A 16,932-nucleotide genomic window follows, 5' to 3' on the forward strand; every position below is an offset into this window, starting at 1 on the left:
GTCTTTCTCTCTCATAGGCATGGTAAAACAACTTTGTTGAGGCATATAGCATCACGAGCCTTTGCCATTCCACCAGGCATTGACATATTATGTTGTGAGCAAGAAGTTGTGGCAGATGACACAAGTGCAGTAGAGACAGTATTAAAGGCAGATGTAAAACGCACAGAGTTGCTAGCTGAATGCAAAGACCTTGAAGCTCGTCAGGAGCAAGGTGATATGTCTGTGCAGGACAGACTCAAAGAGGTAAGTGTGATATGCCAGATTACTCGTGTTAAACATTATGGTAAGTTCTATTGAGGCCTGGCGGATATCGAGAAGAGAGGATATACTGAAGGGCGAGTTCCCATCTCCGGAGTTCGGATAGGTTGGTGTTGGTGGGAAGTATCCAGATAACTCTGACGGTGTAACACTGTGCCAAGATGTGCTGGCCGTGCATCAAGGCATGTTTAGCCACAGGGTGATCCTCATTACCAACAAACACTGTCTGCCTGTGTCCATTCATGCGAATGGACAGTTTGTTGCTGGTCATTCCCACCTAGAAAGCGTCACAGTGCAGGCAGGTCAGTTGGTAAATCACGTGGGTGCTTTCACACGTGGCTCTCCCTTTGATCGTGTACTCCTTCCGGGTTACAGGACTGGAGTAGGTGGTGGTGGGAGGGTGCATAGGACAGGTTTTACACCGGGGGCGGTTGCAAGGGTAGGAGCCAGAGGGTAGGGAAGGTGGTTTGGGGATTTCATAGGGATGAACCAAGAGGTTACGAAGGTTAGGTGGACGGCGGAAAGACACTCTTGGTGGAGTGGGGAGGATTTCATGAAGGATAGATCTCATTTCGGGGCAGGATTTTAGGAAGTCGTATCCCTGCTGGAGAGCCACATTCAAGGTCTGATCCAGTCCCGGGAAGTATTCTGCCACAAGTGGGGCACTTTTGGGGTTCTTCTGTGAGAGGTTCTGGGTTTGAGGGGATGAGGAAGTGGCTCTGGTTATCTGCTTCTGTACCAGGTCGGGAGGGTAGTTGCGGGATGCAAAAGCTGTTTTCAGGTTGTTGGTGTAATGGTCGAGGGATTCAGGACTGGAGCAGATTCGTTTGCCACGAAGGCCTAGGCTGTAGGGAAGGGACCGTTTGATATGGAATGGGTGGCAGCTGTCATAATGGAGATACTGTTGCTTGTTGGTGGGTTTGATGTGGACGGATGTGTGCAGCTGGCCATTGGACAGATGGAGGTCAACGTCTAGGAAAGTGGCATGGGATTTGGAGTAGGACCAGGTGAATCTGATGGAACCAAAGGAGTTGAGGTTGGAGAGGAAATTCTGGAGTTGTTCTTCACTGTGAGTCCAGATCATGAAGATGTCATCAATAAATCTGTACCAAACTTTGGGTTGGCAGGCTTGGGTAACCAAGAAGGCTTCCTCTAAGCGACCCATAAATAGGTTGGCATATGAGGGGGCCATCCTGGTACCCATGGCTGTTCCCTTTAATTGTTGGTATGTCTGGCCTTCAAAAGTGAAGAAGTTGTGGGTCAGGATGAAGCTGGCCAAGGTGACGAGGAAAGAGGTTTTAGGTAGGGTGGCAGGTGATCGGCGTGAAAGGAAGTGCTCCATTGCAGCGAGGCCCCGGACGTGCGGGATATTCGTGTATAGGGAAGTGGCATCAATGGTTACAAGGATGGTTTCCGGGGGTACGGATTCCAGGCGTTCGAGAAAGTGGTTGGTGTCTTTGATGAAGGATGGGAGACTGCATGTAATGGGTTGAAGGTGTTGATCTACGTAGGCAGAGATACGTTCTGTGGGGGCTTGGTAACCAGCTACAATGGGGCGGCCAGGATGTTTGGGTTTGTGAATTTTAGGAAGTAGGTAGAAGGTAGGAGTGCGAGGTGTCGGTGGGGTCAGGAGTTTGATGGAGTCAGGTGAAAGGTTTTGTAGGGGGCCTAAGGTTCTGAGGATTCCTTGAAGCTCCGCCTGGACATCAGGAATGGGATTACCTTGGCAAACTTTGTATGTAGAGTTGTCTGAAAGCTGACGCAGTCCCTCAGCCACATACTCCCGACGATCAAGTACCACGGTCGTGGAACCCTTGTCAGCCGAAAGAATGATGATGGATCAGTCAGCTTTCAGATCACGGATAGCCTGGGCTTCGGCTGTGGTGATGTTGGGAGTAGGATTAAGGTTTTTCAAGAAAGATTGAGAGGCAAGGCTGGAAGTGAGAAATTCCTGGAAGGTTTGGAGAGGGTGATTTTGAGGAAGAGGAGGTGGGTCCCGCTGTGATGGAGGACGGAACTGTTGCAGGCAGGGTTCAATTTGGATAGTGTCTTGGGGAGTTGGATCATTAGGAGTGGGATCAGGATTATTTTTCTTCGTGGCAAAGTGATATTTCCAGCAGAGACTACGAGTGTAGGACAGTAAATCTTTGACAAGGGCAGTTTGGTTGAACCTGGGAGTGGGGCTGAAGGTGAGGCCTTTGGATAGGACAGAGGTTTTGGATTGGGAGAGGGGTTTGGAGGAAAGGTTAACTACTGAATTGGGGTGTTGTAGTTCCAGATTGTGTTGACTAGAATTTTGAGGTGTTGGGGGGAGTGGAGCTGGAAGTGGGAGATTGAGTAGATGGGAGAGACTGGGTCTGTGTGCAATGAGAGGAGGTTGAGGTTTGTTGGAAAGGTTGTGGAGGGTGAGTGAGTTGCCTTTCCGGAGGTGGGAAACCAGGAGATTGGATAGTTTTTTGAGGTGGAGGGTGGCATGCTGTTCTAATTTGTGGTTGGCCTGTAGGAGGATGCTATGTACAGCCGGTGTGGATGTGGGAGAGGAAAGATTGAGGACTTCGATTTGGGATGGGAGTTGACGGGTGTGTTCATTGGCCGAGTCGATGTATAGGTGAAGGATTAGGCGGGTGAGGGCTATGGATTGTGCTGTTTGGAACTGGACTGATGGAAAGAAGGATTGCAGCCAGAGATGGGAACTTTAAGTGTGAGGCCTTTGGGAGTAATGCCAAATGTCAGACAAGCCTGAGTAAATAAAATATGGGAGCGTAATCTGGCTAGGGTGAAGGCATGTTTGCTGGCGCTTTCCCGCTTGGTAAGTCTTGGAATCTTTGTTTTTAATATATTTTTCCCATGTGAAAGTTTCTTTCTATTTTATTTACTTGACCATGCAGTGTGCATGAGACATAATGCGATCTCTCTCCAGATCTCTGAAGAAAAACTTAGGTGTTTAACAGTTCTTTGCAACCTGTAGGAATGGTAAGTGTGCTGACATTGAGCAATCGTGGACGATTGATGCAGTTTATCTCTTTGCTTTCAGTGGTGATTTGTTGTATTTATGAGGAAAATTATGGTAACTGCTTGTGAAATGAGGTTTGTGTGTGGCGGTAACTTAATTTTTGAACCAAGTGTATATAATATGCTGTCATACTTATCTTTTATGAAGAAAATAACTTTCAATGTTAGTTAATACAGTAAGATTACTTGTGTGTAAATGATTTTTTTTTTTAAAATGTGAATTACAGGTGTACGAAGAGCTGAAGGCAATAGGTGCAGATTCAGCAGAACCAAGAGCTAGACGTATTCTGGCTGGTTTGGGTTTCTCAAGAGATATGCAGGACCGTGCTACAAAGAATTTTTCAGGAGGTTGGCGAATGAGAGTCTCTCTTGCACGTGCTCTCTTTATTGAGCCTACCCTTCTGTTGTTGGATGAACCAACGAATCACCTTGATTTGAATGCTGTGATTTGGCTTGATAAGTGAGTTATAAGAAATTTTTTTGCTGAACTGGTATCAAAGTGGCACTGTAATTAATGTGACATACTTCCTTACAGTGTACAAGGTACAGTTAAATCTTTACTGATCGGGAACACAAGATTTAATAGACTTTTTTTTAAACTTTTATCCATTCTGGATTTGGAACACTGAACTGTCTTGTTAAAGGTTTCAGGAATTATTGCAACCAATCATTGTTTTTTCTTCAATTTTTATTTATTCATGACTGGTTTCGAATTGCCTGTTGATTGATCATCAGATGATACAATTTAGTTTGGAGTATTGTGGGGGTTGTGCATCTGTGGCAAATACAGAGGCGAAAAAGTGAGCACTTTATGTGGGAAGAATATTAAGATTGTAATATTAATTTGATGGTATTACTGTTTTTATTCTTGTGGCAGGAACTGCACTGGAAAACATCATGAATGCTTGCCAGTATCGTTAAATATCAAGTGAAACAGGCACTTTTCAACCGATGGCGACTCCCAAGTACCGCACTTTACAAAATATAAACAAACCAAAGAGTGTTGCTGTTGGTTTCTCCAAAGAGTTTTGTGGAGGCAGAAATTTTCTTTCCTAATTTTTCGTTTTGTGTGGCATTCATTATTGTGTGTGCACGCGTATATATATATGTGTGTGTGTGTGTGTGTGTGTGTGTGTGTGTGTGTGTGTGTGTGTGTGTGTGTGTGTGTGTGTGTGTGTGTGCGCATATACCTATCCTTTTTTTCCCCCTAAGGTAAGTCTTTCCGCTCCCGGGATTGGAATGACTCCTTACCCTCTCCCTTAAAACCCACATCCTTTCGTCTTTCCCTCTCCTTCCCTCTTTCCTGAAGAAGCAACCGTCGGTTTTTCTTTATAAAATTATTATTATAATTTACATTGCAAAATTTTCTTATGCTATTTACAAAATCTACAACAAAGTGTTTAGGACAATATTTCTGGTTGCGAAGTTATGTTTGGTGTGTTTCTCATTGCTCAATAAACAGGATAGTATACTCATAGGGGGGGGGGGGGGGATTGGAGGGTGTGTGTGTGTGTGACGATAGAACACACAACTTGCGTCGGGATTCAATACATTGCACACCAACCGACTTATCTCCGACGTTCTAATGCTGCCTCGATCAGCAGATGGATGTACAATTTGGCAGTCAAGTTTCTTGTCTCCGTCTCAAAACTCACAGCTAATTCTTACCGTCAGATCCTGGTATTGTGTGTGTGTGTGTGTGTGTGTGTGTGTGTGTGTGTGTGTGTGTGTGTGTGTGTGTGTGTGTGTGTGTGTGTGAGAGAGAGAGAGAGAGAGAGAGAGAGAGAGAGAGAGAGAGAGAGAGAGTAATGTAATATATATATTTTATTACAAATGCCGCACAAAATGAACATGAGCAAAGAAAATCTCTGCCTCCACAAAACTCTTTGGAGACAACAACAGCCACACTCTTTGGTTTGTTTATATTTTGTAAAGTATGTGGGAGTTGCCATCGGTGGAAAAGTGCCTGTTTCACTTGATGAATGATACTGGTAAGCATACATTATGTTTTCCAGTGCAGTGCCTACCCCAAGTATAAAAACAGTGAGTAATACCATCAAATTAATATTACAGTCTTAATATTCTTCTCACATATGGAGCTCACTTTTTCATCTCTCTATTTGCCACAGATGTTTTCCAACTTTTTTAAGATCTGGAATAAAGTAATCTCCCTATCTTGGCTTCATTGTCATTTTTCAAATGAATCTTCCTTCCTGCAACAATTGTTGAAGATTTAGAAACAAAAATATTTTCATGGAGCCAAAGCCAGAAGATACAGTAGATGCAGAAGCACGTTGATTGTAGACAGAAAATTACATGAACTTTGCTTCATAAATGTGTGTGTGTTATCATGATAAAAGAAAACTTTTTTCCTTAACAAAATGTTCATATTTACACAATTCATCCTCCTTCAGTTTGTTCATTAGTGGATTGTAATATTGTCTGACAAAGGCTTTGTCTCCCTGGAGATAGTCTATGAGCACTACTTAGTGAGAATCTGCGAAAATGCATTCTTTGCTCATCTTTTCCCTTTGATCACTATTGTTTTAACTGCTCCTTTGTCTCTGCAAAATAGTGATAAACGTATGTTTCATCTATTAGTGTGAGGATAGAGCTGGCTGAAACCCGAAGTAGGAAGCTCTGAAATATTTAGTGAGGCATGGAACATATACTGAAAAGCCAGATTGGACACTACAGTAGGTGAAGTGTTTATTGCAGTTGACATAAATATTGTGCTGGTAGAGATTGAAATTGTCTGACTGAAGTTATCTGGTGCATGTGACAGGTCTAGGCGAATTTAATTATCAGATGTTTTTAGCAGTTGCAGTATTCTGCCATGACAGTTTTAGAATCATTGAATGAAAGTTACAGCTCTGTAGTATAGAAATATCCAGATCCTGCAGTACTAGTTGGAGGTAACTTTACCATACCAAGAATGCCTGGGACATCTGTAGCTACACTACAGGTGGTACAGACAGGCATCCTTGTGAAGTGCTTTTTAAAAACAGTGTTTTCTGAAAACAGTCTTGAGCAGTTAGTTCAACAGCCCACATGCAATGTAAATATTTTAGACCTAGCAGCTACAAACTGGTCTGACCTTACCGATGGGATTAGTGCTCTTGATCTCATCATAGCAATGATGGTTACTAAAATAATAAATCCATCCGTAAGGCTAAGAGAGTATTTTTGCTAGAAAGATCAGATAAGCAGTTGTTAGCATCCCACTTACGAAGAGGGGTCCCCAGCAGGGGGATCAACTTTTTGTAGTCATCTATACAGGTTAAGGCCCAGGTATCACACCCTGCAGCCATTCATCCTGCTGAGCCCTCATTTGTGAGTAATTGATGAAAAAAAAATTATAATTTCATGGGATGCTCAGTAGCTTTAAAAAATTATTGTAGTAGAGGTTGATTACACCACCCAATGTCTAGGGTAAGGGCCTCTCATACAGTAGGTTGTCGGTTTGAAACCCTCTAGGTGTGTTAAAATATTTTATTTTTAAATCGTTATTTAAATGACTGATTATTATGTTTAACCAATAAATTTGTTTAAATGTATTTTTTTACATTTGTCTTCCTTAGTCACATCACCTTAATCAGTGTATTAACTCTTTCAGCTGCTGTCATTTTTTCTTCCTGTCATTCTTGTCCTACTTGGAATCTTTGTGCATGTGAATTTAATTCTTATTTGTCTATAATAATAATTAAACATTTAAATCTGCCAATGTATTGGTTAAATAAAGACAAAATAATCTGTTTAAATTGACTGTATAATGGTATCAAAAAGTATATTTTTTGTTAGAAGATGTAAATTTTTTTTGGTGGTAATCGTCATACAAACATTTAAAACAAGTCTCTGTAGCTCCATCCTTGTACAGTTGGTAGTGGGACCTCGGCTGTTCAGTATAAATGATGAATCAAAACACCTTCAGCCGTCTAAATTTCCAGCTGTTATTTTATTTGAGCATCCAGTTTCAGCACTACCTTGCACTGTCTTGGTGCCTCTGACCGATGTATAGAAATAATCCCACCTCTGCTCAAGTCAGCAAGTGTAGATATCTTAGACCCCTGGATTGGGGCACCTTTTCTGAGGGCAACAATGAGACACAAAGATTAGCCTGAAAGATCATACCTGATGTGGCAGATGTTTGAAGAGAATGTCAACTATCTTATGAAACCCTACTTAAGAAGTTTCAAGAATCAGTATGAAGAATATAGGATTATCGTACAGTCCCTGGCATATCACTCCAGTAGGGACTCCACAGGCAGTGAAACACATTACAACACACACAGAGGCATTTACGTAGTCGTTCTTCCGCCACACCCTATGTAAATGGAACAGGAAGAAATCCTAATGTGATACAGAGTGGAAGTGTCCTCTGCCACACACTTCAGTGGTTTACAGAGTATGGATATACGTGTAGATGATATTGTCAAAAAATATGTAGTGGTCTCATTGAAGGGAATGCAAGTGTGTGTTTTAATTAAAATTCTGTGTATTTTAAATATTTTATTACACCTATACATTTTGCATGCGTACGTAACTGGATGCTGGTGAACTCTGTTGAGCATCCAAACTTACTTACCGTTGCTGCCACCACCACCACCACCACCACCCCCACTACCATTTTCTAATTAAGTTATAATGAAGTAATTTTGTTTTTCGATGTCTGCAGCTATTTGCAAGGATGGAAGAAGACCTTGTTGATAGTGTCCCACGACCAGAGCTTTTTGGACAATGTCTGTAATGAGATAATCCATCTAGATCAGCAGAAGCTGTATTATTACAAGGGTAATTACAGTATGTTCAAAAAAATGTATTCTCAGAAGCTGAAAGAGAGGATAAAGGAATATGAGAAACAAGAAAAGAGATTGAAGGAGATGAAATCTCATGGTCAGTCCAAGAAGGCCGCTGTAAGTATCAATTGCTGTTATTTTAGATTTATTTGTATTTATACTTTCTCTTTTTCATTTGAGGAAGCTTTGTGATTTAATTGTTGTACACATGTTTACAAAAAAAAAAAAAAATAGCTATGTATAATTTTTCTTTCATAAGTATACACAAACATCTTCTCCAACGTGTCTACTCTTTTTACATGACACAGGTCTTAGTGCTATCACATGTTACTTACTCTCTGTGAGTGAGCTTTTCGAGGCCCCTGTTCTTCAGTTTTTATCCTTCATCATTTTGAGAGTTAATATTTTGCTCAGTTTCCCGTGAGTCAAAGAAAACTGTGTCCTGTAGAGATCCATGCTGAGTGTTACACTCTTACCTATTGGCATCAATGGGCTAGTGACCTGTGGTGGAGTAGTGGTTATACCTGCACTGTATGTCAACAACTTTGCATTTATGTGTTGCAGCAATAACACCATCAGCTATATGTATTAGTTTTATGTAATTGCTGTTGGTTTCAAGGAGAGAGAGGGGGGTGGGGGTCATGATCTTCAGGCCTCTAGATAAGTACAACAAAACATACCATTATGCATTAACAAAATTATACCAAGCCACTACAAATTACATGTGTGCCTGTGACTATTACAGCATTAAAACTAAAAGACAACAGCTCCAGATAGTACCTGACTAGAAAGTGTGTAATAGCTGATGAAAACAAAATAGCTTACAGAAGAAGTGTATTACTCAGTGGTAGTACTATGTACATGTAAATGAGAAGGTGTATGTAGATTTATACCATAAGGTTTAAAAGTCTTATGGGCTAAAATAACCATATGAGAAGGGCATATTCCTCCTGTTGTAAAAATAAAACAGATAAAATGCTGTGGTGCTTAATGCATTGTCTGCATGAGGTGGGACATAAACATGTAATCACATTTAAGGATTTGCTGAAAAACATGACGCCAAGTAAAGATAGTGACAAAGACTTTGATTCGTTATGTGACCATCTCATGTGTAATATGTGCTCCAAAAAGGTTATAATAAGTATTTTATAGCCTACACAGATTGCAAGTATTAGGTATCGTGATAATTGCACAAAAATAGATCTCAAATTCATAAACAATGGAGCTCAGTGGCAGTGCCCTACATCTATCAAACATTTAGTAGAACTCCCTAACACTGCTGGAAAAGGAAGTAGATACAGTAAAAGAAGATCTAGTGAAAATACATTCTGAACATGAATACCTATTTAACAAACACAAAATAGTAACAGGAAAACTGTCTGCTGAGTGCTTAATTGTAAGCAAACTCGAAGTTCTTTTGGTGCCAAAGGAAGAAGATATCAGTACACTAAAAGAAGAATTGGTTGTAAAATATTCCAAATATGAAGACTGCGTGAAAAAGTTCAAAGAACTAAATAAAAAACTAACAACAGAAGATGATCAACACGCAACCAGTGCACTGTGTTCTAGTGACTCATGCGTTACTAACGAAGCCAATAATAGCAAACTTGTTACTCTGAGTTCTTATTTGAAGCACTAGAATCTGTATCCAAACAAGAATAATGTGCGTAACACCAGCAGCAAAAGGCCAAGGCAAGCACGTTGTCACAAAAGCAGCGCAGACACTGACTGCAGTATTAATAACAACCACAGCAGCAATTCAAACAAAAATCTATGAGGTAATAAATGCAATATGCTATTTTTGGTGCACAGTTATGACAGGAAATTAACTAGTGTATTAAATGATGTAAACAGCGACATTACAGCTACTGGAATCATGAAACCAGGGGCAAAGAAAGGGTGCTGTACTAGAAAATATTAGCCAAAAGAAAATAACGTTAAAATACACTGACCATGCTGTTTGTTTAAGTGGCTTGAACAGTTAGCATGTAATTAAGCAGACACATGTTTTACAGGTATAAAGATGTTCTTGGAACATAACAAATCAAAACATTCAGTTGTTGTTAAAACATCCCAAAGATACAATTTAAGTTAAAGTTCATGTGTCGACAGAGACATACATAAAACACTCAAATCGTACAGATTTGTTCACAGTATAATAATTGTGATGTATTAGATATAGGCAATATTCATCAATCTTTGCAGATCAGACACGGACTATACTAAATTACAAAGGGAAACTTTTTCTGTGCGAACAGGTTGACAGAGTAACTGAGAAGATTCAGAACAAATAAAAGAAAGGGTTCAACAAATCATACAGCCAAAGAGAATCCAGCCTTTTTTCCAGATAAAATTGTAGAAGTTTAGTTCCAGAGTCATCAGAGTTCAAATATTTCATGTAAAAAAACAGTTTCCTAATCACTTAAAAAGAAAACAAAACAAATGCAAATTACTTACCCTCATACAGGTCAACATTTGCAGTATTGGAAATAAATTATTAGAGGCTGAACATTTTTGTAAGATGAAAAATGTTATGCATTTTGTGTCTGAGAACATTGGCTAACAGAAAATCAAGTAGATGTTTCCAGATTAGATTAGATTAATACTTGTTCCATAGATCATGAATACGTAATGATGTGGAACGTGTCAGGTTAATGAAAGATGTCTGTACAAGATATTACATTACACAAAATATTGCATGACACTAATGTTTAAGTCGTCGTTTTTTCCCTTAATTTATATCTAAAAATTCAGCCAGTGACTAGGAGGAGTTGTCATCTAGAAGTTCTTTTAATTTATTTTTAAATGTTAGTTGGCTATCTGTCAGGCTTTTGATGCTGTTTGGTAGGTGACCAAAGACTTTTGTGGCAGCATAATTTACCCCCTTATGTGCCAAAGTCAGATTTAACCCTGCATAGTGAAGATCATCCTTTCTCCTGGTGTTATAGCTATGCACACTGCTATTACTTTTGAACTGGGCTGGATTATTAACAACAAATTTCATAAGTGAATATATATACTGTGAGGATCCCTAGATCCTTAAATAGATGTCTGCAAGATGACCGTGGGTGGGCTCCAGCAATTATTCTGATTACACGTTTTTGAGCAATGAATACTTTTCTACTCAACGATGAATTACCCCAGAATATGATACCATACGAAAGCAGTGAATGAAAGTAGACATAGTAAGCTAATTTACTGAGATTCTTATCACCAAAATTTGCAATAACCCTAATAGCATACGTAGCCGAACTCAGACGTTTCAGCAACCCATCAATGTGTTGCTTCCAGTTTAACCTCTCATCAATGGACACACCTAAAAATTTTGAAAATTCTACCTTAGCTACAGACTTCTGTTCAAAGTCTATATTTATTACTGGAGTTGTGCCATTTACTGTACGGAACTGTATATACTGTGTTTTATCAAAATTTAAAGAGAGTCCGTTAGCTGAGAACCACTTAATAATTTTGTGAAAAACATCATTTACAATTACATCACTTAGTTCTTGGTTTTTGGATGTTATTACTATACTTGTATCATCAGCAAAAAGAACTAACTTTGCATCCTCATCAATATGGAATGGTAAGTCATTAATGTATATAAAGAACAGTAAAGGACCTAAGACTGAACCCTGTGGGACCCCGTGCTTGATAGCCCCACCAGTTTGAGGAATCAGCTGTTGTATTAACATTACATGAACCACTTATTTCAACTTTCTGCATTCTTCCAGTTAAGTATGAATTAAACCATTTGTGCACTGCCCCCTCAAACCATAATGATTTAGCTTATCTAAAAGAATTCCACATGTAACGAGTACATTTTGGCAGCTATAATGTGCAGAAATGGGAGAAAAAATGGAGGATTGCAATATTTATCAGACAACACATAAAATTTTCTAAAATAAATGTAAGTTCCTCTGAATTAAATGGAGAATTTAGTTTCATAAGACTGGCCAAGTAGAATACAATAATTGTCAATCTGTATAGATCTCCAGATGCTGATGTTAATTTATTTATTGAGAAATTTGAACAAGTGATGAGAAAAATCTTAAAATTTTAAACAAATGTTGCAGTTTGTGGTACTTTCAAAGTAGAGTTGTCTGGCTTAGATGAGCCCAACTCAAAAACAAATTTAAATCTAATCAGATCATTAAATTTATGTTGTACTAACAATAGCCCAACACATGGGAATGCCTGTTTGGACAATATTATAGTTAATTTCTCAAGAGACCTCTATGCTATTAGCATAGCAGATGAATTTTTTGCAGATAATGATCTACTACTACTCACATACCACACTGTACACTGTCAGACAAGGGTTAGAGGTCAGAAAGAGGAATATATAAAGTTATTCACAAACTGTCTTAGAAATGCAAACAGGGACTTTGTTTATGAGTAAGATTCAGATAATTCAACTGTTGAAACTCTCTTTAATAATTTCTTTAAGACATATATTGATTTATAATACTCCTGCTCACCACAGAAAAGAAACATTTCTAAACAAAATAGAAAAGGTAAAAAGCTTAAATGGCACACTGATGACCTTGCTGGTATCAGGGAAAAATGCTTTCACTGTAAAACATATGTAATAGTAATTGAAAATGTGAGACAGATCTGTGTGACATTTACCTGAAATGTAAAAAGCATCATAAAGCTGAAATTAAACTTGCCACTCAAGTTGGATATGAAAATTACCTAAAAGGAGCTTCAAACAAATGTTGGGCTGCCTGGGATATGCACTTCTATCCAAATGAAAGATGTTCTGCTTGAATCAGAAGATCTCAGTAAATACTTTAGCCTATGGTAAATGAATCAAGATCTAAAATTAACCAGTCACACATTAGTAATTGATGTTCTTACTGATTAGCTTTGTAGAGTACATGAATTCCTTTGGGCTCTCATCACACTCAGTTACACTAAATGGTGTTTCAGAATTTTCTAACTCGAAAAGTGTGGACGCTACTCGCTATCTAACAACACATAAGAGAGGACAATAAATTTATTTGCAAACCATTTGCTTTTATTGTGAACAAATGCCTAAAATTTGGAGTTTTCCCTCATTAGCTCAAAATTTTAAAAAGTTATACCTACATACAAAAAGAGGGAAAAAGCATCTCCCCGAGAACTATAGGCTAGTGTCTATTGTTACAATCTTTTCCAAAATATTTGAAGCTATTTTTCACATAGAGTTTAGTAACTACTCTGAAAAACAATGTCCTTTGTAGCAAAAAGCATTGTTTTTGACAAGGAAGAAATACCAGTTCTGCAGTGTTTGAAGTTATTAATCAGACATTAACTCCATTTGAAAATAAGAATATAATCTCTGTTGAGCTATGCGATTGGAGTAAGGCGTTTGATGTATCCCCTATGGCGTCTTATTAGTCAAACTAAATTATTATGGAATAAATAATATTCACTATCATAATGGGAGGCAATTAGTGTCAGTTTGGAATTCACATATGGTGTGTCTCAAGGCTCTGTTCTTGGACCATTCCTCTTCATTGTTGCATTTAAAGATTTGCCACAATATCTTGGGTTTCACTGAGTTATCTGCTATGCAGACGACACAACTTTAATGACTACAGATAAAGATATGTTGAAAGTAAGCCAGAAATCATAGGACATTCTCTCCTTAACACTAAACAGGTTCTCATCTAATAAACTACTTGCAATCCAGAGAAGACTCAGCACCTGCAGCTGGGACCAGCTAATGACATAGAAGCAAGATGTGTAAAACTGCTTTGAACACTCATAGATTTCAGAATAAACTTGCAGCCCCATATTAATCATGTCGGCAGAAAGATATCAAGGATGTCCTATCTCGTATGGATATTACGTGATCTAATGAGATTTTTTCTGTCTCTCATATCTTATGGGCTGTTGTTACGGGGTCACTCGCAGCAGTGACGTATTACTGATTCACTAAAAGTTGCTATGAATACTGCATAAGATGTGTTCAATGGAACATTGCCGCTCTTTATTTGTTAAGACCAAAATATTGACAGTGATAAATCTTTATATCAGTGAGTCATTGATATAGGTGAAAACAACATAGCAGAGTTTGACACCAGATAGTACATACTCTGCCATGACACTAGAAACAAGAAGTATATTGACAGTCCTAGGCATAGGCTGACAAGAGGAGGCAAATCTCATGAAGTGAACTGTTGGAAATTTCTTAATAAATTGCCACATTCTGCAGTCAATACACCTCTCTGTAATTTTAACAGTAAGTTTTAGTATTATAATTACAACACTGTACAACAGACTTATATAGGATAAATTATTTGTATATGCAGTGTGAACAATAATTAATATAGTGATTGTTATTGTATATGCCATGGCTGTTGGGAAACATGGTCATCATGAAGGGATTTAGGTGGTCTGCAACCAGTGTAAGATACTCCTTGATTGTCATGGTGCCTTGCATGAGCTCTACTGGACCCATGGATGCCCATCTGAAAGTTCCCCAGAGCATACTGTAGCCACCGCCAGCTCGTCTTGGTGGAGGCCTATCGTTTGGGGTGTTCAATGCCTTATGTGTTCACGCACGCACGCACGCACACGCGCGCGCACTTGTACTCTGCCCAGCATTTAAGTTGGAATTTAACTCTGCCACTGAACGCTGTCTGTCCTGTTTAACCAGTCCGTCCAGCCTACAATGTCAGACATCTGTAATGAGGGGCGGCCACCCAACCCCATGATGTGTGGACGTGGTTTCACCTTGGTTTTGCCATGTGTCAAAGACACTCAGTACAGCACTCCTCAAATGCCCGTTAAGTTGTGCAGTTTCAGAAATTATCATGCCGAGACTCTGGGCCATCTTAACCTGACCTCGGTCAGGGTAACTTGCCTTTCAATATATCCTCTCTTCCCGTTACCCACCATGCCTCAATCTCCACTAATTTCAAGTTGTGCCACTCATACCTCACCTGTCATTCAACATCTTTGCCTCTGTACTTCCACCTCGACTGACATATCTGCCCATACTCTTTGCCTCTGGTTTTGTGTGTGTGTGTGTGTGTGTGTGTGTGTGTGTGTGTGTGTGTGTGTGTGTGTACACCTGTCCCTTTTTCCCCCTAAGGTAAGTCTTTCCGCTCCTGGGATTGGAATGACTCCGTACCCTCTCCCTTAAAACCCACATCCTTTCATCTTCCTCTCCTTCCCTCTTCCCTCATGAAGCAGCCATGGATTGTGAAAGCTTGAACTTTGTGTGTGTGTGTGTGTGTGTGTGTGTGTGTGTGTGTGTGTGTGTGTTTGTTAGTGTCTCTATCTACATACCAACACTTTCGTTTGGTAAGTTACATTATCTTTGTTTTTAGATCTGTTTGTAATTACTTAGAGAAGGATACAGTAGTACAAAAAAAAAAAAAAAAAAAAAAAAAAAAAAAAAAAAAAAAAACAACCAAAATGTCTTTATTAAATATAAAAGTTTATTAAATCCAAAGGATGACTGTGTAAACTACTAGATAACTATTCTTCTCATTGTCAAATATAAGTTACTTACACATGAATGTTTTGTCACTCTCAGGAAAAGAAGCAGAAGGAAGTACTAACTCGAAAACAAGAGAAAAATCGTTCAAAGATTCAGAAGGAGGATGAACAGGGACCAACAGAACTATTACAAAGGCCACGTGATTACATTGTGAAATTCTCCTTTCCTGATCCACCACCTTTGCAACCACCAATTCTTGGCCTGCACAGTGAGTATGAAATGAAAATAAAATTGACAGGCATTTTATAATCTTGTAGCATCATATCATCTTGTACAGAGCCTTGCACATAACTGTCATCTCAAAATGCAATTTCGGTGTTCAGTAACTATGAGTTATGAATATTATTACATGGTTGTCCTTAGGTTATAACCTATTTACGTGTGAAAATGACAAATTTCTCAATATTTCATAAAAATCGGTGATTTAGTGTTATTTCGTTGAAACCTTTTAATTTCAGATTATTTTTTTGTGCTAGCATTCTTGTGAAATTTTCCTGTCCCTATATATGGCTCAAGGAAGTTATTTCCCCGAGTTCAGCAGGATAAGAAGACAAAGGCACAACTCAGTGAAAGGTGGAAGATGCATATTGCCAAAAATTATATACTTGAAAATGTCTAGAGGTGGTATTTACTCAGCAGTGGATTTCAAGCAGCTGGTTGTGGTGTGAGTGAGGATTATGATGCGATTTAAATTTATCGGAGCTTTCTACTTCAGGTTTCAGCCAGCTCTTTGTCTCAAGAATAATTTGAGCACAAGATGTTTCCTGGAGGGCAATAGATTTGGGTACTTTGTTATGGATGCTTTGATCATTTACTGATGAAATTTTGACATTCAAAGTGTCTGCACTCTGAACACATTCTGATCTCTCACTCTGTGAGTCATCTGATGAAAGTCCACCAGAGAATCTCAGCCTATTGCCTAATCTAAGAAACCCTCATGTTCTCTCCACAAGTACTCCACCCGGGTTGCTGCTTCCTTTGTGTAATGCACCTCTGACCTCTCAGGTGGAGTCCTACAATTCCCCAACAGATAACGCAGGTCCAGAAATCTGTGAACAAGACCATCACAGAGTGACAAAGTCTTTGATTTGATCTTCGTTGTCATCATTTTCATGAAACACTTTCTTTAGCATGAGAATCATATAAAACTGTCAATACATATCCAATTATAAAGTCTACTACTTATTACATCGTGTGGATACTACAGGACAATCGAGCATCTCAGAGCAACAAAATCATGCTTTGTGGTCATGTTGTTGTTGTTGTTGTTGTTGTTGTTGTTGTTGTTGTCTTCAGACCTGAAACTGGTTTGATGCAGCTCTCCATGCTACTCTATCCTGTGCTTCTTCATCTCCCAGTACCTACTGCAAC

The 16,932-nt window shown here is 39.1% G+C and overlaps 1 protein-coding gene across 1 annotated transcript in view; it reads left to right on the forward strand.

Moving 5' to 3' along the window:
* Positions 1-16,932, forward strand: part of LOC126278020 (ATP-binding cassette sub-family F member 1) — an 86,641-nt gene that overhangs the window by 47,174 nt on the left and 22,535 nt on the right. Inside the window, exons 4-7 of the mRNA XM_049977737.1 lie at positions 18-243; positions 3,498-3,730; positions 7,946-8,183; positions 15,598-15,769. Of these exons, the coding sequence (XP_049833694.1) occupies positions 18-243; positions 3,498-3,730; positions 7,946-8,183; positions 15,598-15,769 (869 nt within the window). The remainder of the gene's footprint in view (positions 1-17; positions 244-3,497; positions 3,731-7,945; positions 8,184-15,597; positions 15,770-16,932) is intronic.

This window comes from Schistocerca gregaria, chromosome 6 (genome assembly GCF_023897955.1).
Source record: "Schistocerca gregaria isolate iqSchGreg1 chromosome 6, iqSchGreg1.2, whole genome shotgun sequence".
Classification (NCBI taxonomy): domain Eukaryota; kingdom Metazoa; phylum Arthropoda; class Insecta; order Orthoptera; family Acrididae; genus Schistocerca; species Schistocerca gregaria.